Raw genomic sequence first — 23,584 nt, 5'->3', positions numbered from 1 at the left:
GATATTGTTGAAGCTCACCTCTTAGAGGGGGGGGGGGGGGGGGGGGGGGAGAAAGGGGGGTAAACATTCACAAATAGGTTGAAAAGAGTTTTAAACAACTTGATTCCTTGTAATTAAGCCACCATGTGATGGTAATTAGAGATTTTCTTGATCAGCATCTTACTCTAAAATCACTCACTAGATCTGTTCTGCTTGTTCAAAGAGTTTGGTAATTGCCATTGTGAGCAGAATGATGGGTGGCTGTGCTATTTACTTCACCAGTTTTGAAATCTACTGACTTGAATTTTGTTTTCTTTCAAACTGGACCACTGAAATGGAAAGCATTAGGCATGTTTCTGTGTCTGCATAAATAAGGAACTCACCTTACTATCGGTACTTAAATCACTGCTGTTTTCTGAGGGGGTCATAGAATCTTCACTGATTTGAAGAAGCTCACCTTTCTAAATAAACAAAGAAACCACAGAAAGATAAATATTTCTGAGCAGAATATGAAAGCTGTTTGTTTCTGCAAGACAGGAGAAGAGTCCATAGGTACGCTGGGGTGCTTGAACATAAAGGTGTGAGAAATATCGTAGAGCACAGTAAAAGATTAAACTGAACTGGGAAGGAAATCAACATGTGAAATGAAAAAGCAGAAAAGGAAGTAGATATGTCAGACTGCAGTGATTTAGAGGAAGGATAAGTCAGCAAAACCAAATCTACAGCTTCATAAACAAAAATGCATGACATTCCCAAAATAGAATTTTAACTGATCATAAATCAGTGTATGTCCTGTGGTAATATTTATAATGACAAAAATGTAATAGTGGGATAGTAAGCCCATATAGGCGTCTTAACAGTCTGAAATACAGTCAGGACTGTAATTCATCATCTAATGTGTTCTGAAGCTGTTACATAATTCTGTATACATTCTGTTTAGAATTTTAGTAGTTAGCACATGCTATACAGCATTCATATCAAGCCCAGCTTCCTTTAGTTGTGTTTTGGGACTTCACACCTTAGAAGTAGTAAGGTCTGTCTGATACTCAATCATCATTTTGTGAGAGAAACCTTCATTTCATCAAAGAAACTGGCAAATGAGGGAAGCAGAAGAATTGCCCTTGGTTTCTAAAAAAAAGAGATGAATGGCTTTTTTTGTTAGGGTCTATACTAATTCTGTATTGCGGAAATAAGTCCTAAATTATACTAAATTTCCCACTCTCTTAAAGAATGCTACAAAATTGGGAAGAAATGAGACTGAGGAAATGAATGTAATTGGCAGTATTATTTTTGTCTGTATCAGTTTATTTTCTGTGATACCTATGGGAAGTGTAGCGATGCTGTAGAATATTATGTACATTTTTTTGTACTAGTTATAGCACAAGAGCACACAGATGGTGAGGGGTGTGGATACTCTGAGATAGCCATAAAAGAAGCTCACTCACCACCTCACTCTGGTGTCAAGATTCTCATCTTTTTGACGTCTTGCAATTCCTCTGATTAAGCAAATAGCAAGTGTTCTCTATTCTTATTATACCAACTATTTTTCTTTGCAAATTGTAGAAGAATCATTCAGACTATAAAAAAGAAACTGTCACCTCCAGAACATGCCCATGATATTAGGTAAGATCATGGTTCAGTGGTCTTTTGTTTCATAGAATCATAGAATTGTTTGAGCTGGAAGGGACCTTTGAAGTCATCTAGTCCAATTCCCCTATAATGAACAGACACCTACAGCTACAGCAGGGTACTCAGAGTCCCATCCAACCCGACCTTGAGTGCCCCTGGGGATGGAGCATCCACCTCCTTTCTGGACAAGATGCTGCAGTGCCTCACCACCATTATTGTAAAAAAAACTTCTTCCTTATAACCAATCTAAATCTTCTCTCTTTTAGTTTGAAACCATTTTTCCCTTTGTTAAATGGCAACAGACTGTGCTGAAGAGTCTGTCCCCTTCTTCCTTGTAACTTGTCCTCTTTAGCTGTCCTCTATTTTTCTCTAAGACATTGAGAGAATAAGTCTGTGTGGTATCCTTCTATCTGCATAGATGTACATCTGCTCATATGTATACAACACCTACTGGATGGAAGAGGCAACTGTTCCTAAAAAGAACAATTCAAAGTGACTCCTACAAGAACAGCAACTTAAAGACATGTATTGCAGCTATTTATTTTCTTCTTAATGAGTTAAAAATAAATAAATAAATAAATAAAGGAACATGAAAATACTTGTTATTAAGAACTTTAATTCAAACATACACTTGAAAAAGAAAATTTATCTCCCATTGTGGCTGCCTTGTCTCAGCTATTGTGTTAGATTATCTTGTTGTAATACGCTGTCATTGTTGAACTGTATAATCAATGAATGTACAGATGTTATAATTATGAAATACACCAGAGAGTTTGGTTAAGCAGTTATTATACCAAAAGAGAATAGATAGAAAGCTTACCCATATCCTGGGCTCACTAGGAAACTCCAGAGGAGGGGATCTCCAGAAGAGATCCTTCCCCACTCGTAGTCAGCTCTTAAATGGGTCTAGGAGAGCTGCAGCCAGGCTCCACCCCTTCCAGCAGCACAGGTGAATTGCCTTCACCTGTGATCCCGTGGCTGACTCATTGCTCACCTCAGGTGATCAATCAGAGGTTCAGGCCATGATTCAGCAGTTCCCATACATTGAATGTATTACCTTGTTCACTTTCTGCCAGATGACAGTAGGTGTTGGATCTCCTGATATGGGAACATCCAATCTCAGTTTGTTCCCAGCCACCACAACAATAGTGTCAGGGGATTGACCCAGACAGTCCAGATGGATTTTGGGAGGTTCTTTAGGAAAGGCAAAGAAAAATTGAGTGTTGTGTATGAGAAGAAGGTAAATACTCATGTCTTGCATCAAAAATGAAAATACAGTTTCCTTTGCTGTTGAAAACATATTTAGTTGCATATGAGTAGTGAATGTTGTCCTTACCTTCTCTTGGTACAAAATCAATCTTGACCTCTGCAGAAAAAAAAAAAAAAAAGGTGGAGGTAGGAAAAACAGGTCAGAAAACAGAATTTTTGCACTATCTCCATCCAAAAAGTAATTAAAAAAAATAAATAAATTACATTATCAGAGGGCATATGCATCTACAGATCAATGTAAATAAACTGCAAAACAGGCTCTTTAAAACAATGTACTAATGATAACAAAATAACAGGGAAAACCAATATAATGCAACAATTTTATGGTAGGAAGGATATTCTCCACACTCCTTCCTGATAGAGCCATGTTTAGTTCCATCTCTTTATCCCCATGGAATTTCTGTTTCATCTGCTAAGATAACTTACCCAAAAACTGGAGCTTGGCAGAAAGGTTGTAGGCAAATCCCTGAGGAATGAAGGAATAGTCAGCCTCATCAGCTGGTGTAACGTCCTCAATAGTTAGCTTATGGATCCTGGAAACATGAACAAATATGTGTCACTCCCTTATGCTACTTTTCCAAGAAAAATGGGGCTATCTCAAGAGACAAGGTGCAGACTATAAGATATTAGCAAACATTACATTTTGTTCTTCCCTTTCCCTAACATCAAGAGCTACCAGAGCTGCGGACTGCTCCACTTTCAGTGTTTGTTTGGGTAAATCAATCTCAGCGCAGTGTCTGTGAGTGGACCTCTCAAAGTAAATGCAGAGTCTACTCTGAATAGAGGAAGTGGTTTCTAATCTTTATTCTGGCAATTTCAATACAGAAGACAGAAAGGGAGTACCAAGGAAGAATTTATCTGATGTGTACTATTTATGTATTTTATGGATCTTGTTCTTCATTTCTGATAAGAGGTAGGCTGCTAAAAAACTGCTAAGAATGGTGCAATTGTGTATGTTCTAATGTTTTTACATATGAAGACCACTGTTTTTTTCTGAAGGGTAAGTGCTATATTCATAGATATACAGCTATATTCATCTGTCTAAGCAGTATTGGGATTTTTAAAGTTACTACAAATGTGTTTTCTAAATGATTTCAATAGCAAGAAAAATGTGATCTCTAAATGAAAACTGGAAATGAATTCCGCTGATACCATAAACACAAAATGTACCAACACACTTGCCAAACAAGTTAGTGACTATGTGTTTATTGCACATGAAAAGGTTTTAACTTTTTCCTTCTAGTTGTAGCTAGGATGAAGTCTTGTTTTATATTCCCACTCCCACTGAGATGATAATTCCTGTGTGTTGTAATGTAATACTGAAACTTGTATATTCTTTCTGAAAGAAGACTAACCTGCCAATATGGGAGATCTTTATCCTTTCATCTGGCACCACCTCCTTTCCATTTTTCAACCAGATTCCTTTCACATTTTCATCAGAAACTTCACACTTGAAGACTGCCTGGTCACGTGCCTTCACTGTCAGATCCGCAATGCTCTGATAAACTTCCAGCTTTTTCTCTGATTTTGTGAGAATAAGCAATACACACAACTAATAAGAATAGATCTGTTAATGAGTAGCTGATATGGCTTTACTGAGTAGAAAAAAACTAGGACTGTTTGTGAAAAGGTGAAATACGAAGGCAAATCCACAGCATGCGGGGCTTTAACAGGGCTGGTAGCTAAGCACCTGTTAGTATCAGAGTATCTGTTACATCTGGCATGTAGGTCTGAGTTCTCCCTGAGGTCTCTATTATCAAACCTTATACAGCTTCTGAAGTACTTTCTTTTCCATGGTGTAAGGCTTTTGCTACACCTCTCTGCTATCCTTGAGAAGGTTATCTTCAGCCTGTTTTCACTTTCCGGCTTCTGTAATATCTGCACTTACCTTGTACAATTAGTTCAGCAACTGATACCCCACCATTTGTCTTCACTGTGTAGTGTCCGCTATCCTCCTTGGTTGACTCGTTAATAATTAGATATTGCTTTTTTCCATCTTTCTTAAATCTGTACTTGAATGTTTCTTCCCGTGTCAGCTCAACACCATCCTTTTCCCTGCAATCCCAAACAGTGTTGAGTCATTTTTCTATGGGTGGAAGAGGTGGGTAAGAGTCAGCTCAGTGTTGAAAGTCACAAGATAAATCCAATCTTTGTAAAATTTAGAGTTAGCAAAAAAAGAGACTATTTTACAAATGCTAGCAGAACCAGAACTGCTAGGGAACAAAATACTCCTAGCTTGACCATTTGTGCTCACTGGTTATTTGACTTGTGTTCCAAGAGAGTTCACTCAAAGGGAACTCCTTGTTTGGTATTATCCATATGCTGTAGATACATAACCGTACATTAAATGCTGTAGAAAATACAGGGATGAAGAAACACCTTACCAGCAGCGAAAGTACAATCTTAAAATCTCTGCTATATGGTAATCAGGACTTGCCTTAGTCTTAATTTTCCTGAGGTGAATTGTAGTTGTTATAATTTAATCATTTGTGGGCATCCGTAAAAGAAGAAAAAATAAAGATGATTTTAAATGAAGATATATTTAAAATTTTTGTAGTTCCTTCCATTCAGGGATACTACAGTATATTTAAGACATACTAAATAAAGCTTCACAGGGCAGCCTGAGAGGAAATCTAATTATTGTAATTTCCAGTCATCATGAAGGGAAACAAGCACAGAGGATTCAAGCTGTTTAGTCAAGGTCACACAAAAATATGTAAGACTTTTTAAAGCTTTCCTGTTCTTAATCCTAAATAACATCGATTCCAAAAGAATAACTTGGAATTTCTTCAACTTTCTGCTTTTGTAGCTTTTTATATTTTAATCGTTATTTGAAAATGTTTGTAGTACTCCAATATCTCTGCAGAACGTAAATTGAAATGTTTTGTTATGCTTTTAGTATAACAGAAAGTTGCTTTCTGTATTGTATTGTTGCTCTTATTTTTTCTGCCAGCTATTCAGATTAACATGTGCTCATCAAAGCTATCTCAGTGTTCTAGTCTAGCGCTTTGGAGAGAATGAGATCACTTGATCTCTTTAATGAAAATAGAATGTTTGCATTGAACAGTGTCTTAAAACCCCGGGATGAGAATAGTATTTTTATCTTTTGTTTGATTTAGGAGTGCACTGAAAGTAGTGGAATGATTACATCCCTTCTTTTGGCAACAAGCAATGAAGCAGTAAGGTCAAGTGATAATTAAGATGTAAGAGGAAGATTCTATAGAACAGTGTAAGTGTTGGTTAAAAGACCATCATAAATTACTTGCAGATACCTGTGACAGAAAAATTATGTAACAGTGGGGGCACCGGGATTTATTGCTATTACGACTTTGTTATAGTTTGTTTTCATTGCAGCTCTTTGCTCCAGCGCTCAGCCATGGAAAGATGAAGTCAAAACTGTGCCTTTTATTACATCTTTTTCTCCAAAAATTTTATTACTTCCAAAGCTATTTGAAGTTTAGAAATAAGTACTCTGTAGTATTTTGTAAGAATAATGTGAAGTCTTTGCAGATGGTTATGAGAACATTCTTTCCTGTTTACTACAAGGAGGCTCATGTGATGAATTCTCTAATCCTTAGTCTGATGGCAATGCTAGAAGCCTCTTAAATCCTGTGCAAGTCATGTATTTCTTTGTCCATGTGCCTGTAACTTCATCTCCTGAGTTTAAAGGATACAAGAGCTGTAACAGGTTCCTTTCATAACTGTTACTTTGCTTAAACTGTTGAGCATTTCCCTAACGTTCCCTAAGACGTGAAACTGGAGTTCTTTCTCCATACCACGTCTCATGTTTTTCCTGGACTTTTCTTTCTCTTGTCTTTGTTGCCAAAGAGCACTGACTGAGCCTCACGTAAAAATGGTGAAGTGCAGTGTAAATGTCTAACTGCTCTGTTTTCTGTTGCTATGCATTGAAGAGTTTCTCTGATCACTTGCTGCATTTCAGGCAGACAGCTGCTCCTTTGCTCTTGTCAAACCAAATGCCCATCCCACTGATAACAGCTCGGCAAGATGTATGGGAGTTGTTCAAAGGCATAGGATCAAAGTGTGGCAGCTGCACTGTGCTCTGAGGGACAGATATGGTTGTCCCCATCTCTTGTGACCAGGCATCTGTAAACAGTTCCTGAACGATAGCGTGTGTGTGCCCGTGCTTTGGTTTTAAGAATGTAATGCATATGCTATAGCAATTCTTGGACTCCATGTAAATTCTCAGTTCCTTCCTTTGGGAGAGAAGATGTGTGAAAGCGCTTTTCGGGAATGTAATGGGCATTGTGGGAACATTTGATAACCATGTGCTTGAAGCTGTTAACAAGCACAAGAGAATTTCATCTGGTAGAGAAATGAAGTGAGAACAGTGTGCATAAGGCCTGGTATGTGAGGACTGCCTGCTGTGCCTGCTGGAGCATTACAAACCTTCCAGCTTTCCCCCAGCTGGAATGTCCAGCCAAATGAACTCTATGGCTACAATGTTTGTCATCTTAATCCCACTTGCTGCATATGCATAATGTCTGGCTTTGCAGAATCACCACAATGAATATGTTAAAATCAGTCAATGACCTTCCCTCTCTGTGCCAGCAGACTCTAACTTTTTACTGATGTGAAAAAATAATTGCAACTGAGGAGATCAGAGCTCATCACAATACAGATCTGATTAATCTGCACAGTAATTAGATTTTGCTGTCAAACATTTAGAAAACTTTAAAATTAACAGCTTGGTGGAATCGGTAACATCCTGTAGCTACAGAAAAAGAAATTCTAGAGACTATAAAATATCTACACTTAATTTGTTTTCTGTAACCTTCTGGCCTCTGAATTCTTCCTTAGTGCTTGAAGTATAGGACGATGCTATATTATTATTATTATTTTCTGAGATCAGTGTTGTAGGATGCCATCATTCTTTTTTATTCCATAGCTCTTCTCCAAAAATGCTGATCCTATGTGCAATGGAGGAATATTTTTTTATATTTGTTTACTGATTCTTGTTGTTGTTTTTTGTTTGTTTCTTTCTTCTTCCCTTACCATTTCACAGTAGCTCCTTCCTCAGACACTTCACATTCAAACTCCACTCTCTCTCCAACCATCACCATTTGATCCTCCAGGGGGTGAGTGATCAGGATCGGGGGCTCTAGAAATGAAGAGGCCTTGATTAAAACACTGTTATGAGAGACTGAACACCACAGGTAAATGTCAATCAGTCTGCAGGTAAAACCCCTGGCAGAATAAAAAGTAATGCTCTCTGTGCTGGATCATCACTATCAATGCAATCTGATGACTTCTTGATAGTTGGTTTGTGAGACAAAATGAAAATACAAGATTAATCAGTTTTCATACATATTTCAAAATTCTGAGCTAGGTATGTTAGTTTTCTTATGAAGCTTGAGGCACATATTTCTCTTGAGTGGAATCTGATTTTTAAAGTAAATTTCTATCCCTATTGTTGGTAAACATGGATAATTTCCAAATGAGAATTAATGATAATTTTTACTGTGCTCTTTTTGTGTGCTTTCTCAGATGTAGCTGCTGGGAAAGTCTTTCTTTATTTAACTTTAAGAAAAATACTTGCTTTAATAGAGCTCAGATTTTGCTCGTGCGTTTGAATTTCACTTGAGATTGACACGTCTGAGAATAAAGAAGGATTTGACAACAATTTGATGCTAAATGTTAGAGCGGGATCTCTTTCCTTTATCTGCCATTGCTCACCTTTTACAAACAATTCTGTGAAGCTCTTCTCCTCAGCTACCACGCATTCATAGGCTGCATCGTCAGCCAGAGAGCAGTGGTTTATGGTCAATATTCTCTTATTCCCAACGGCCTCAAAAATGTATCTGAAAAAAGAATGTAAGGGTAATCAGAGAGTATCTCTTCTGGACTCAATTGGTGTCTTCTACTGCCAGGCAGAAAAGAAAGCTTCACACTTTTTCTCACATCAATGGCAAGATACATGAAGACTTAAGCCCTGTATCCCTGTCTGAGCACAGTGGGTGGAAACATGAGAAATTTGAAAAATTTGACAAATGAGCACAGGGAATTGTGGAGAACTCTTTGTACTGAACTGACACACACAAACTCCTGTGAATGTTGTTGGCATGCTGGTTAGTCTACATGCTTTTCGAATGCAGCCATACGGCAGATGTGGCTGCCATTAAAATTTCTTGGCACTGCTTAGCATCAAATCATTGGAATTAGATTTTACAAACAATCTACAGTAAAGAATATCCCGTATCATACAAAAGTGGATACATAAACAGTAGAGCATAATTAGAGAACTTACTTGCTGGGTAGGTAGATGTGATTATCCCATTCCACATGTAGATAGAGCACAGGAAAGAAAAGAAACAGCCATGAGAACAGTAAACTCGCCCCAAATTTATGTACCATGTAGATTTCTTTACAGCTCCCTATTTTATTTATCCTTTCATTCATGTCTTTCTAGGAATAACTTGTTTTTCCACCTTGTCCATGCTGCAGCCCATTTCTTACTGTATTCCTGTTCTTGTTTACCTGCCGCTCACTTGGATCTCCTGTCCATTCTTCAGCCATTTCACATCAGCATCTGGATTGGCAACTTCGACCATTAATTTAATCTTTTGTCCTTTATCCACTTGATAAGCAGGATCCAGTTTCTTGAGGAATGCTAAGATGCATAATGATTTTAAAAAAATAACTATATTAATACTATTGTTGCATCTCTGTCAGGAAGAGTCTTTTGTTTACTGTCATCCTAAACCTTCTCCACCTTTTCCACTTTCTGCATCCATGTTTTCATTTTCACAGTTTCCTTTTCTCTGTTCTTGTACTGTTTATAGGATGAAAGCGTGTATTATCAAGGTAAAATGAGCCAAGTAGCATGTTTCAAATCAGTTGTAAATATGTACTTCAGCATATCCTTGGGGAAGTTATAGCTAAGTGAGCCTATAGAAGGATGATAATGATCTTCTCAGTACTAATGAAAGGGAATTTAATTTATCTGCTTCAGACTTTTAAAACAAATGATTTAAAATTACTTAGTTAATACTTGACAAGACTAGAAAAGTCTCAATCCCAAATGTATTGTGCTTCAAATGTTTTTAAGAAACCTTCCCCATGGAAATTAAGTTGTTTAAATGTATCACTGATGTCTGATGTACTGACTGGTTTTTGGGTTGTTTTTGTTTTGTATTCAAGATAAGGGTCAGAGCAGAAGAAACCTGTAGAATGAGAAGGTTCAAAACACCCAGGGTTTCAGAGCAGAGTAGACCAGAGCATTGGGCACAGCTCTGATCTTTGGTTATCACTATTTTACATATAAAGACCATGAAACAATTGGAACAGGAAACTGTGCAACACTCATATTTCTCATGCTCTTCTGTCTGGCTGCTGTCCAGTTGATATCTGAAGAGCTCCCAGACAGGAATATACTGACACATAGATTTTGGAAGAAATACAGTTTGCCAACCTGTACTTTTTTTCTCTTCTTTCTTAATGCGTTTGAGGCGTTTCAGCATCCCACGCAAATCTGTGATACCATACTGAAAAGCAATTTTCTCGTATTCAGAAGGAGGAGCTTTCCTCAGGATTTCCCAGACATCAACATCAGGTTGTGAATCACTTTTTCCATCACCTCTGCAAAAAAAGATGAAGCTGTTTCTTAATAAATAGTCTATATTTACTATATTATCATCAAAAATTAAAAAAAAATTGTACGGCAGGTTAGTTTTACTTAAATATATTTATTTGTGATGATTAAAATTCAAATGCTATCCTGAAGGATTTACTGTGTAATAGCCAAGGCAGGTAAATTTTAGTTTCCCTTAACAGTGAGGGATTGAAACACAGAAGACTTACTGCTCTGTGATGACTGTACACAAAACTTGGCTGTGCAAGCCGATATCCTGAGAATGCCTTAGAAAGAAGGCAGTTGGTTTGTTTTAATAGGAAACAAGCAATTTTCTCAGGACATTTTTCCTATTTGCTAATTCAGTGGGATTATTAAAATATCTATTATTTTTTGCAAAGGCAATGTTGAGTACTGGCAATGAGACAATACTTACAACAGTATACTTATTTTATGATTTAACCAAAGAACTGGTGATTACAGGAGAATCAGTGTTTGATTTAGCAAAACCAAGAGGAAAAATAGGTTCTCTGGTGCTGGGGAAGGTTTTGTTTTTGTTTTTTCCCTGTCATCATGTTTTTTTAATTAAAAAAATCAGAAATAGAAAAGAAATTGGTGTAACCCATGCTGTCTTACCGACTTGCAGTGCGCAGGAAACTGCTGAACTCAGGAACGATGAACAGAAGCGTTCAGAAAAGCGTGCAGCATCCCAATAGCAAGAAAGAGGGCATAATGCATTAATACAAGAGAGTCATGAATGTCATCTTCACCTTTAGCAGAATAAGCCTGTACTTTAGCAGCAGGGAGATGAAGGTGCTTGTGCAAAAGCTCTGAAATAGCCTTAAGAAAAGTGCTGTTCCCTAGTGATGTGAAATTATCTCACTCAGTTTGTACAGTTCCACTCCATATTTTAAGCTGCGAGTGCAAACCCTTCTGCTTGTTCCTAATGATGGCAAATGACCTTATAGGGAAGTAAGTAGCTCTAATTTGCTCTGTCTTCTTGGGTCTGTTGCCTGATACTGTTTGACAAACAGAATGGAGAGAAGCAGTAACGTTTTCTTTACTTTTCCTAAACTTCTTGTGGTGATTGTTTCTGATGTTGCCAGGACCAAGCAGATTCCACTGCAGTGAAGCACACTCATTTAGTAAAGTCATGTATAGTGGTAAACCCCAGCATGCAGACCACTTATGCAGCAGGCAATGTTGAGAAAAGTGGAGGATTATGGAAGGATTATCTTTGTTATCCAATGGAGAATTATTTCTTTCAGGAAAAGAATTTATGAGGAATTTGACTACATAACAAAGCACGACTGTCGTCAGTCTAGGCCATAGTTGTAACCAAATGTTTTAACAGTGTTGTGACTGACCAAAATGGTCTTGTTTGTATCAAGAATGTTATGGTCATTAAAGTACTGCAGTCAGTGCTTAACGTTTCCACCGTCATTGTTGTTCTTGAACAGGAGAAGGGAGACAACAGAAGAGGCTTTCAGCTCAGTGAATGCAAGCTGAAGTATGGCATGCAAAGTCTTTATCTGTGGAGTAGTTTATCTCACTGAACATTAAGTCTTCACTAGCACTCACTGGACTGACAGTGTATCTGAAGTTTGAACTGAAGTTTTAATTTTTGATATTTTTTGGTAAATATTAAGAAAAAAAAAAAGAGAGGAACAAAACCAAAAAGCTAATGGGATATTTGACCTTATTTTTGTGAAACTAATGTGACAGTCTTGTTCAGTTGCAATTCTTAGTGTGCTCTCAAGGTGTTCATGAGAGATTTTTGATGAAATTTAATCTTCCTGTACTTCATCCTTGACAGTTGTTCACACTGACTTGACAAATGTGCACACTGACAAAGAGCAATCACGTGAATAAGATGTGGCTGTGAAGCAAAGGATATTTTTCTAAGAGAGTGCTTATGAATGTTTGGTAAAAACAGCATCACACTTTTGTGTTGAATATCTGATTGCAACTCTATACATTCCATTTGAAAATTTGCTGATGCTGTTTTTTTTTTTTTTATGATCTTGGAACCTCTTCTCAAACTCCTTTATCAAACCTGAAAGCAGGGCTTGGATATTCAATGCTGTTCGGAGCACTTTTTTAAGCCAGTATATCAAAATGCATACAATTGTTTGCCATCACTTGAGTCAGTGCTGCACAGCAATCCCCTCCCCGTACCCTGGTTTCAGTCAACACAGTGTTAATAGCACACAGGAGGATTTGGTTGTTGCTGAGCAATGGGTGTGTGCCCTGGGGCCACTCTGTGGGGAAGAGCTGCTGGAGGCAGTGGGCAGGAACTGCAGGTTGGACATGCCTGGCCTAATATATCTCGCTATTGAAAAGACCTCCTTAATTTTTGCTTTAACTTTTCCATTACTCAGTGTCATCCCATTTGTAGGTCTGGCAGTACTGCTTAGTAGCATGCGAGTGGAAATAAAAGAAATAGGAAATAGCAGTATTTACAGTAATTAGAGGAGAAAGCTTATAACTTGTACGTTTGTACAAAATGGTACTAAAAGTTAAACATTATCATTTGTGTAGTGTTGAACTGGATTCTCAAAAAGAAAAAAACGAAACCCATTCTCTGCCTATAGGTAAAGGCTTCACCATCCCAGTATGCCTTCTCACCATTTTGTTTTTTAAAACATTCTTTTTGATTCCAGAAGGACGTAGGCTGTACTCTTGTGCTGTCAGTAAGAACTAAATGGTGTATGAAAAGTAACTGAGAGCTTGGACTCTCAGAGTTTCTCCCACACTTAAGTTATTCTCCTTGATATTGGGGATCCTTAACAAGGATGATCACCTCATACATTAACTATGCACTTGGGACCGTTAAGATGGAGCTTAGTGGATCTGCTGTAAATGGAATATGCAGCTGATATGTTTTAAACATATGTGGAAGGGTTAAAAATAGTTTTGTACATCCCAGAGATGGTTCCTTCCTATCCCATTACTGTCAACTGAATGGACCCTGTCAGCTGTCACCTCCTTCAAGGTCTCTGCTCACTTTCCCATTTAATAGCTCTATGACAGCTGTTCCCTTCCTCTTCCCAGTGACCTCTCCTTGGCCCATGACATCTGTATGTCAACACCAGTTAATTAAATTACAGTGATAAGAGATATAATATTAAAAGAAGCTCTTCCTATTATAGAGAGAATGTTCATTACCTCTGGATTGAGGGCACTTGTAAAAAGGGAGGAACAAAGCAGAAGTGGTAGAACAGTCTTCAGTTCTTTTTGAATCTGCATAGCTCTTTAAAGTTCCTCAGCATGAGGTCCTTTTTATCTGTCCTATTCTAATGAAAAACACTTTCATTCCATGGTAAGTTTGTATGCCTTTCAGTTCTCATTTAACATAGGAGCAGTTTTCAGCCTGTAGTGTGCAAAGTCTGAAGGACTCACAAATTACTTCTAAAGCAACTGTGAAGAACAACTAGGAACAGTGAATTTAACAGTGTGCTTAAGTTACCAAAACAGGAAATTTTGTAACTCACAAAGGGTCAAAAACAATGATAGAATGCAGTGAAGTTATTTTTGTCTAACAAATATTGAATAGTTAAATAATCAAATTGAACATTGCTGGAAATACTGGTGACATTTGCTACTTTTTAGAGTTCTATGTTTACTCAACAGAAATTAGGAACGCGTAATTTTTTTACGTTGGTCTCCATTTATTCAAAACTTCAAAAAAGAGGTCACTAGTTCTCTTCCCTTTTATATATATGTAGGATTCATGTACAACTACTGTGTTAGAGCTCTCAGTTTTGGTTACTGCAATTATTCAGAAAGTGTATTTTCCTTACTTTAAAATTACAAAAAAAAAAAAAAAAAAGTAATTCACTTTTTGTCTCAAACGTCTCTGGGGTTCATGATGAAACAAGAAAGTTTGATATCAATATCAGTTATAGGAAGTTTGATTGTTGTACTTTCTTCTTCCAGCTGGCCCCTTTGAGGGTTCTGGTCGGTAGTGTTACTGCAAAACCAGAATGCACTTCTAGTTGGATATATTTTTCAGAGGTCACACATAATGTGGGGCTTGCTTTAGATAAGCTAGCTGCAATGCTATTGAGGCTTTATTGCTTTCCAAAGTCAGATGTCTGACTTCAGATGTCTGTATGGTTTGAGTCTTTACTTTTGTGAAGTTAGAGTGCATCTCATAAGCAGTGATACGAGCACCTGAAGAGAAACTGAGCACAGGTTCACAAGTTCACTAAGTCACGGATTGTGAGAACTTATCCTGGCTATGTATATTTGCAAAACATGAGTCATGTGACAAATAGCTACAGTAACTTCAGGAGACAGAAAGAGAGAGCGACCATGGACAATAATCAGAAGGAAGCATGCCTGCAGTAATGGATGATAATGAGCAATGGAAATTTTGCCTGAAATATGAATTATTATTTTGTAATGAAGAAGTCTGTACATTTATGGATAAGTTACTTTAGTAGTATGTTCACTGTACATATTTAATGATGAATGATGAATGCAGTAAAGCTTGAGAGCAATTTGATTGACACTAGCGCGTAGATCAGGCAGATGATGTGGGATCAACAAGAAGCTTCCCATTTTCAGTTGCTATAATAATGGGAATTTAAAGCAACAGCTTATTGAGAAAATTTGTGTGTTAAAGCACTATTTACATATCCTTATAAAAGAAAGTGATGGTGAAAAACAAAGGACAGGAAAATACATTAATTTCTACTAACTGATTAAAAACATTTCTATCTCAAAAAATTGGCAGCAGGTGACTTTCTTTCATACCATCTAATTTTTGTCACATTCTACGTGTAAGATAATAACGCATGCATTGTTTCAAACTGAATGTTTCCTATATTCAGTGTGAGCCATGCATTTATAATCAAAAGAAGTAGAAATCTTACTCTCTGATGCCAACAGTGGAATCCAAAACATCCAGATTACAATGGTGGTAAAAAGAAAAACATAAATAGAGAGGTTGTGAAGACAGTTGTGCCAAAGAAGGATGACAATGGGAAGAAGAAAGTTCACAAAAGAAAGTGAAAGTGAAAATAAGAAATTGGACTTGAAATCAAAATAGTAAAGTATGTTGTATAATATGTATGCAACATGGAATTTCTCTATATAGTAAATAGGTATAGTGTGTCTAATATATAGCTGTACAGTATAATAATAATAGTAACATTAAATATCTAATAAAAATGCTTCTCTTTCTGGCTCTGCCCTGCCATGTATTGTAAAAACTTAGAACAGAAAGTTCTTAGTATGGCAGTCTTATAGATATGTATTGTAATTTTAATTTTTGAAGTGAAAAAATGGTGGTGGAAACAAATAATTGTCCTAGGCTCCACGCTTTCCTTGGGGGTAGGAGGGAATCCTTTCTGTTTTTTTCTCTACTGTAAACCCAGCAAGAATGCAGCAAATCTTCAATATTTGGGGAAACTGAATTACCTGTCATCTTTTTTTCTAGCCAGAGCTGCTTTTTAGAAAAGCTACAAGGATTCTAAACTTAGGAAACTTCCACTTACTCTACTTCTGGCATTCTCAGTTATTCCAGAGAAGCTGATAATTTTACATCTCGAAAAATAATGAAGTTTTACTCACCTCTTTTTGAGTAGGGCACTAAAATTCAACTCTCCAGATTCTTCAGATCCCTCAGTACTGTGTAGTAACAGAAGAACTTAATTAGTTTCCGAAGGAAATGGAAACAGTTTGTAAAACTATATTGTGATGTAGAAGATATGTTCTGTGTAGGAGAACAGTAGAAAGGTTTGGAAAGAGTTTGGAATTTGCTCTGTCGTGGCAGAGGACTTAATTAGGTGTTTAGTCTGTACTGACCTTCATACGGGTTTAAGAAATTTACTGATTATAAGGAGAATTGTACAGGGTATTATTTAGGTGGTCCTGTTGGTCTGGAATGTGTTTGCTCTCCTACTGATGTTACAGAAGCTTTCCTTTAGACTCACTGGTGCTTTTAGAAAGCTGTAGTTTCAGAAATATGCGTATTGTTTATAGTATGGACCTGCAGAAAACCCGTCTTTCTAAAGCTGAAAATGACAATTATTTTTGCTATTATGCCAGCTTTTTTTCTATTAAGTCTCCTTGTGATTCCAGAGTTCATTATAAAGAAAGAAGTATCACATTGTTGGTGCTTGGGAGAGCAAAAGTAAGAATTCTGTCATCTGACTTGAACCTCATCTCAGGTTTTAAATTGCTCAAGAAGTATCATGACAAATAATGTTGTGATGAACTGATTTATGAGAACGAGAATTTGGCAATGCCATCTCACAGCGTTCTGATTCCTCCCATAGCAGCACCTGATCTTTAATTAATGCATATACAGAAATTACTCTTTCAGCTGAACTAGTGGTAGTCGAAATAACAGTCTCTCTGATGAAACAGTGCTAGTTACATCAGAAAATACCAATCTGTCTGTAGACCTGCAGCAGAACGTAAGGGGAACTTGATATGGCATGAACAAATATAAAAATATGTAGGAAAATGGCCTCAGCAGATAAAGCATGGACATTCTACTGGTGATAAAGATAGAAGGGAAGGAAGTGCCAAGTTTTTCAGTGCTGCTCGACAATGAAAGGTTGGTGACAAAAAATAACAATTCAAAAGCATATTTATTTTGAATCACTGCTGTTTTAAATAAGCTGTGAGAACTTCCTATTAAGAAAGTATCATTTTTACTTCTGTGATTACTTTCAAGATAGTACAGTAGTAGAAAGGATAATTTTCTTGTTATAACATTCAAGCAAGGAAGTACATTTCTGGCCACTGTGTTTCCTGCTTTGAGCACATTTTCAATGGTTGCAGGCATAAAATATATACAGAAATTTCTATTATAACATCAGATTTGAAAGGGCTGCTTCTGAGTAAATATTCAGGAAAGCAGAATCTAGAGGTGTGAGGGGAATTAGTCATGTTATTACTTCCAAGATGGTAATTACAATCAGATTTTCAGGAAAGCCCCTCGATGTTTAGCTCTTCTGGAAGGTACAGCTTTAATAATTGCTTTAGCGTGTGTTGAGTTAAATCTCATCTCAAGCTTTTAAATTGACTGTAGAAGACATCAGGACCAAAAGAGTTAGGAGGGAAATTTAATGATAAATTAGGATGGAGAGTGTGGCAGGAAACAATAGATTTTTACACACATATGAGTTGATACATTTATTTGAGAAAATTTGGTTAGGATATGATCAGTCAAGAGAAAAAAATGTAGAACAGAAGGGCAGGCATGCATATCATTTGAAGTTTGCGTGAAGATGCTACTTGCCAAACACGTGCTGTTTTTTGTGATGAATCTGCCTCTCACTGAACTATCAAACTACAGTTTTCAGTATCTTACACTTATACTACTACTTACTGTTATACATTCTACATTCTACATACAGTCTCCTGTAGCACTAAATACTGTAAACCATTGTTTATTGTGAAATTGTTTATAATCAAAAGTGAATCCAGTTCTGTGTTGTTGTTTTTTGTTGTTTTTTTTTTTAATCCTTTTCCTGATCAGAGAGAGACAGTTCATTGTTAGGCTTTAATTTGTCTACTGACACAGTCAGAGACTACCTGAGAAAGGCTGAAGTCATCCGTCTGCCCCCTCCTGCCAGGCTCCTGAGTGAGGGTATCAAACACAGAGCTTCAGATTTAAATAGTTCTGTTTTGTATTTGGCTTCCTTCTTAAAGAGGGAGCTAAAAATCTGAGCAGTCTGAAGCTGCTCACGTACTCACTCTCAAATGATTCTGAAATAATTCTTTTAATCCTGCTTGCAAGAAGAGAAACTCTTGAAAGCCTAATTCTACTGCAGTGAAATTAGCACAATGCAGCTGTGCAGCGAATGCTCTCTGAGGCATCACTGCAAGGCTGGCTGATTAAATTTTCCCCTATGTTAGAGAACTTGATGTCTGTTGGAATGTTCTTGGTCTAATAACTTAGCAAAAATACATGAAAAACTAAAGTGGAAACCAACTTGTACAAAGAGAGAAGAAATACTTCACAATGAAAAAACAGATGTTGTTAATGCTAGAATTCATAAAATGTTAGACATTATCAACTGCATAATTAAGAAAAGCATGATGTAACCATGCTAGTACAAAGTCTGAATTATTTAGATGATTCCTAGATGGTATTTTAATAGTAGAAATATTTTAATAAACATCCCCATCTTTGTGCTTGTTGATACAACAGCTTTGCTTTTAATTAATCTTTGTCTAGGACAGTGATGAATTCTGCATGGAAATATAAACCAGTCTATGTAAGTTTCTACCATACATACTCACGTGCGTCGGAAGGCAGCACGAATATCCATTTCTCCACTTGCTGGTGCCTCTGATATGACAAAGAGTGACAAATGAGCGTGGGATGACAGACACGTCAAAATAATGAAAAAATACAGTGGTATTTAAAAAGCTTTTCAGTTATTTTATTCAGAAATTCTTACATTGTAAATTGTGATCAGTCACATACTGGAGGATTGGAGCAGTAGCTTTAAGCATATAACTGTGACTGTTTGCTTTCAATATGTGGTGTTTAATTATGTGTAGCTTAATTCTGTCTCATGCTCCATAATTGTCTGCAACATAACATTCTCTTCCTTCTTGTTTGTTAATTCCTCTGCCGGTAAATTTTAATTTCAATGCTAGCTTCACAGAGTATTTTGAAACTCCAGTGAGAAAACTATTAGAAAATAACTGTCTGTTATTATTCACCCCCTGAAAGCAAAGGTCAATTCCTGGCAATGAGTAACAATGTACAGAAACTCCATGTAGGATATTGCATAGAATTAACCTGCTTACTCTGTTCTAATCTCCTGAAATCCGGAAAAAGCCATAAAGCACTTGGGCTGCTTTGTACCTTGCTGTGTACTGTCTTTAAGAGCATTCCAGTTTTGACTAGAGTGACATCCGAGTGTTCCTTCTAATGCTGTATATCTCTGCCAACCCATCCTAATTATCATCTAGGCCTTTGTAAGTGTAAGCTCTTCAGATCTATACTTCAGATGCTTCTCTAATAACTGCTGTGTGCCTGAAGGAATTGTTGATGGACATACAGGAAGAAAAAAAAGTGCAAGTAAGAAAGGAGGTGGCAGGAGTTCATCTTACCATTCACTGTCAGGTTGAAATTAGAACTATCAAACTTGTCCTTGGTAGACACCTCACATCTGTACCCTCCTGCAAAAGTCATATTAGCTTCTATGACTTCCATTTCAAATATGTACACCTAGAACAGAGACCAGTTTCTAAGTTAAAAAATGAAATGCTGAAGGAGAGAGAGAAAGAATACAGCATTTTAAGGCATAAAAGCAAATAAGTGACAAGTGATTAAATATTTTCATTTCCTTTTAGGATTAAGAACATCCTGAATGTGTGACACATTACTGTCATAAAAATTACATATTCCCAATTCAGTGAGAGCAGAAAAATAAGAGTATAATTGGTACGGGTCTGTGAGAGAATATAATGTTACATTAGCAAACCATACTGATGCACCGGTGTGCGCAGTCATTACGTATGGTAACTTCTTGTACATTGGAAACAGCAGTAGAGCTTTCATTAAACAAATACAGCCTCTATCCAAAACATGTGCAGTACATTTAAAAATTCAGCAAAATCGGTGGCTCTTTTATTCGTGTGCAACTGTGTTCTGTTGCCTCCAGAAGAGGGTGGTAGTGCTTCATATAGCATATGGGATGAGACGCCATGGCTCTGACTCTCCTGTTTCTCTTGTGTCTCCCGGACATTTTTGTGGAAGAAATTGCTTAGCTACCTAAATTAGTCTAGAGAAAATTAAATTCCAACATAAATAGTTGAATGCTTAATCTGTGTAGAAATATGACAGATCATATGTAAATATGTCTGATTTATTGTTTTCTCTTAAATATAATCAGAATGTATTACTTGAGAGGAAGGTAAAATATTCTGCTTAAGAATACTTCCCCAGTCCTCTGTGTATTTTCTCACCATAGATAAAGTAAACAAAAGAGTCTGAATGTAGTGCTTGTCTCTTATCTGCATGGTCAAAATATGGATGTGCAAGCATAAATATAACATTGTGTGGAGCTTTGGGTACTTCAATATTAAAACATTTCCTGATAATTTTATATTTTCCCCACATAAAAAAATTAATATATACAAGGCTAAGAATCTTATGCTATCAGTTGCACCTTGTTGTTTCTGTCATAGCTGTCACGCAGCTGGAGATGTTTCCCCACTTTGCTTGCCAGGTCCATCCACTTTCCTTTGAACCATTTCACTGACGGTTTCTTTAGCAGACTCTCACCTGCAACTTTGGCAGTGAACATGATGTTTCCACCTTGTAAGGCAAGTAGGATAAAATAAGATTATGAGCAATGTTATTTTGTTTAGTCTATCTTTTACGTCACTGCAGTAATCCCTTAGTAGAGAGATAAACAATCAGGCAGAAGGTGCAGTTTGCAACTTGACTTAGATTTTGTACTCACCAACAGTAACTTCTCCATCCTGAGGTCGTGTCACAAAGAGCCCAATAGGGTCTACAGGCTCTTCTGGTTGAGCCTCAGCAGGTGGAACTGCATCAAACACAAGAGTTACTAGTTAGGACTTCCTGCATCAGCTTCTGTTATGACCTATACAATAAATTTAAGTCATTTCAAAATGTCTCAGTATGTTTCTTCTGATTCTGAGATTCATTATTCTCTGTCATCTAATACTAGCACTCTCCTGGTGTCTACCTCACTTACTGCAAGGATTTCCTGTTCCAGTTCTTCCCTTCTGTTATGTATCACACTTAAAATAACAGCAGTAGTTCTTTATTACCTTCTGGGTTTTGGTTGCTTTCTACCGGTGGAGCAGGCAACTCTGAGGCAGCTGGGGCAGGAGAAGCTTCAGCAGGAGGAACTGGCTCACTCTTTTCTGCAAATGAATGTAAACCTAAATTAGAGAATGCTTTCTTTCTGAATAAATCTTCCATGTTTTCTAGAACTTAGAAGATTTGCTGTTAGGAGAAAGTGCCTTCTGGCAGCTGGATGGTAAGGCTCTTTGCTGAGGTGGGAAAGAGCTAATATCTGAATTTTTTAATTCTACATTCTTGATATGAATGAAACTTGTCAGCTGATGCTTAGTTCTGTTTTAGCCTCATTTATAGAAAAAATAGAAAAAAGTAATGAAAAGTGATGCATTTATAATCTTTATGAAGGCTTTGCTTTTTCATGAGATTTCACTTTGTTCTGTGTGTGAATGTAATGCCCTAAACACAGCGGATCCAGTAGTTTGCAAGAAGATCTAGACACTATTTGCCATAGTGTCAGAGAGATTCCTTCTGTCATTTGCTGCTCTGGGAATTTATGTCCCCTGAGTTAAAATACGATCTTACAGACAAATTCAGGCAAGTTCATTTGGTGAAGTAGAGAAGGTAGAAATATTTGAGCACAGAAATGTTTGAAGAAGCAGCAACTATGACAGAGGAAGGGAAGTAGAATTTCTTGAACTTATCCAGTTGCTGAAATATTTTTTCCCTCCTGGGTAGCAAAGAAACTTCCAAAGGGCCTTGCTTATCCCTCACTTAAGTCCTGTGTGCAGTTTCTCATCTATTTGCAGTGTCTTTACCACCAGAGGAATCTGGCAATGTTGTGCCAGAGAATAATGGCTGTGTCTGGACAGGTGACAAGACAGTTTCTGCAGTTTTGATAATGAAAAGCTGAAATGATTTTTGTTTGTGAAAATAATAATGATTAATCCAGTTGTTCTTTACAATTTAATCTTAACTAAGATATGAAAAAACCAAGACAAAATGAGAACATACCATGATGGGTCAACCCCACTCTCAGAAAATGTATGCCTTTTACACTGTAAATCTGTATCTTAAGAGAGAAGTGTGATTTTTAGCTTTTGTTGGAGAGTATCCCTTTGGATCTAGTCCAATTTTAACTCAATTTTTACTGTAATGAACTAAGTTATCCTAACTGTGGAGATATATATCTTATAACTTACACGTGTAACTATTTAGAAAAGGCTTATTTTGAGGCATCGGCATATGACAAACACAGGAAAGTTGTCTCATTTTGGCATCCTCATATCTCTTCTACCAATTTATGTTTATAAAAGGCGCAGATCTTTTAGACCACAATTCCAACTCCAAATTCAGTAACTCTGCTATTTGAGGCTCTCTACATGTAGCGGATTCTATCTGGAACTAACTTAAAAGATAGCGAGAACCACACAACTAGTATAATGTGTACCTTTTTATTTTGTCAGTGAGAAAGCCAGCAAGAATATGCTGTTATATGCTCTGACAACTGTTAAATTGTCCTAATCCATATGAGGATTAGCCCTTCCTCGTAATCTGTCATGCACTGTTGCTGGAACAGGATATCTTGTCTTCTGTTAAATGTTTGTGTCTTTTCAGCTGACCAAAAGAACTCACTAACATCATGATACAGTTGCTGCTTCTTTTTTATTTTTTTCTTTTTTTTTTTTTTTTTTTTTTTTGTCAGAAAGCATCAGAAATATCAGAAAGCAAAGTACTGGAAGTGCTGAATGGAGACTAAAGGTTTTGGAGGAAAAGAAAGGGATTAGAAATATTTCATACTTTAGTGGCTTTATCTACCCAGGAAAGCCTGGGGAAGTTTTTCCATTTCTCATCCAACTGTTCCTTTAATGCACACAGAAAAAGTAGTGATTGGTGATAAATGCTGCTTACATCGCTCCAATAGTAATGCCTCATGTTTATTTCAATGGAAAATACAACAGACAGAAAGAACACAGTGACTTTATTTGACAGTGCAAACTCTAAGCTACAAAAACAAAAATTTTTCAGCATAGTCATCACTGTTAGTTATGCACTTTTTGCCAGCAGTGAACAAGAGCCTGCACACCACCCTCATAAAAATCTGCACCAGCAGAGGTGACCACTGCTGAAATACACCACTCACTGCCTCACTGTGCTAACACTTACTGTTGAGTCTCTATAAATGTTCAGCAAGTGTTGATGAATGCCAGTGGGTGCTGTTTTTTTCTGTAGACAGGAATTTAATGACACACCTTTCCTTCATACACACCTCATGGCAGATGCCATTTTCTCGGACTGCCCTTCTGATGCCATCTGTCACACAGCAGCAAAATGAAATACTGGTGGGAAGGTTTAACTGCTGCTGCCAT

General features: G+C 37.0%; 1 protein-coding gene across 1 annotated transcript in view; it reads right to left on the bottom strand.

The window, feature by feature from the left end:
* The window catches only part of MYBPC3 (myosin binding protein C3), a 54,292-nt gene that overhangs the window by 21,431 nt on the left and 9,277 nt on the right, over nucleotides 1–23,584 (bottom strand). The window contains exons 3-22 of the mRNA XM_042813171.1: nucleotides 21,245–21,340; nucleotides 20,911–20,997; nucleotides 20,614–20,762; nucleotides 19,553–19,670; nucleotides 18,731–18,779; nucleotides 18,020–18,064; nucleotides 16,046–16,102; nucleotides 15,346–15,348; nucleotides 11,102–11,125; nucleotides 10,307–10,473; nucleotides 9,373–9,505; nucleotides 9,143–9,145; nucleotides 8,572–8,696; nucleotides 7,891–7,996; nucleotides 4,766–4,932; nucleotides 4,233–4,398; nucleotides 3,304–3,410; nucleotides 2,945–2,974; nucleotides 2,666–2,802; nucleotides 363–440 (exon numbers count right to left, since the gene is read on the bottom strand). Coding sequence (XP_042669105.1) covers nucleotides 363–440; nucleotides 2,666–2,802; nucleotides 2,945–2,974; nucleotides 3,304–3,410; nucleotides 4,233–4,398; nucleotides 4,766–4,932; nucleotides 7,891–7,996; nucleotides 8,572–8,696; nucleotides 9,143–9,145; nucleotides 9,373–9,505; nucleotides 10,307–10,473; nucleotides 11,102–11,125; nucleotides 15,346–15,348; nucleotides 16,046–16,102; nucleotides 18,020–18,064; nucleotides 18,731–18,779; nucleotides 19,553–19,670; nucleotides 20,614–20,762; nucleotides 20,911–20,997; nucleotides 21,245–21,340 — 1,847 coding nt within the window. The remainder of the gene's footprint in view (nucleotides 1–362; nucleotides 441–2,665; nucleotides 2,803–2,944; nucleotides 2,975–3,303; nucleotides 3,411–4,232; nucleotides 4,399–4,765; nucleotides 4,933–7,890; nucleotides 7,997–8,571; nucleotides 8,697–9,142; nucleotides 9,146–9,372; nucleotides 9,506–10,306; nucleotides 10,474–11,101; nucleotides 11,126–15,345; nucleotides 15,349–16,045; nucleotides 16,103–18,019; nucleotides 18,065–18,730; nucleotides 18,780–19,552; nucleotides 19,671–20,613; nucleotides 20,763–20,910; nucleotides 20,998–21,244; nucleotides 21,341–23,584) is intronic.

Source organism: Centrocercus urophasianus, unplaced genomic scaffold (genome assembly GCF_019232065.1).
Source record: "Centrocercus urophasianus isolate 14NV4802_14NV808 unplaced genomic scaffold, USGS_Curo_1.0 seq_14, whole genome shotgun sequence".
In the NCBI taxonomy this organism is placed as follows: Eukaryota; Metazoa; Chordata; class Aves; order Galliformes; family Phasianidae; genus Centrocercus; species Centrocercus urophasianus.
This window is presented reverse-complemented; position numbering and strand designations above follow the sequence as displayed.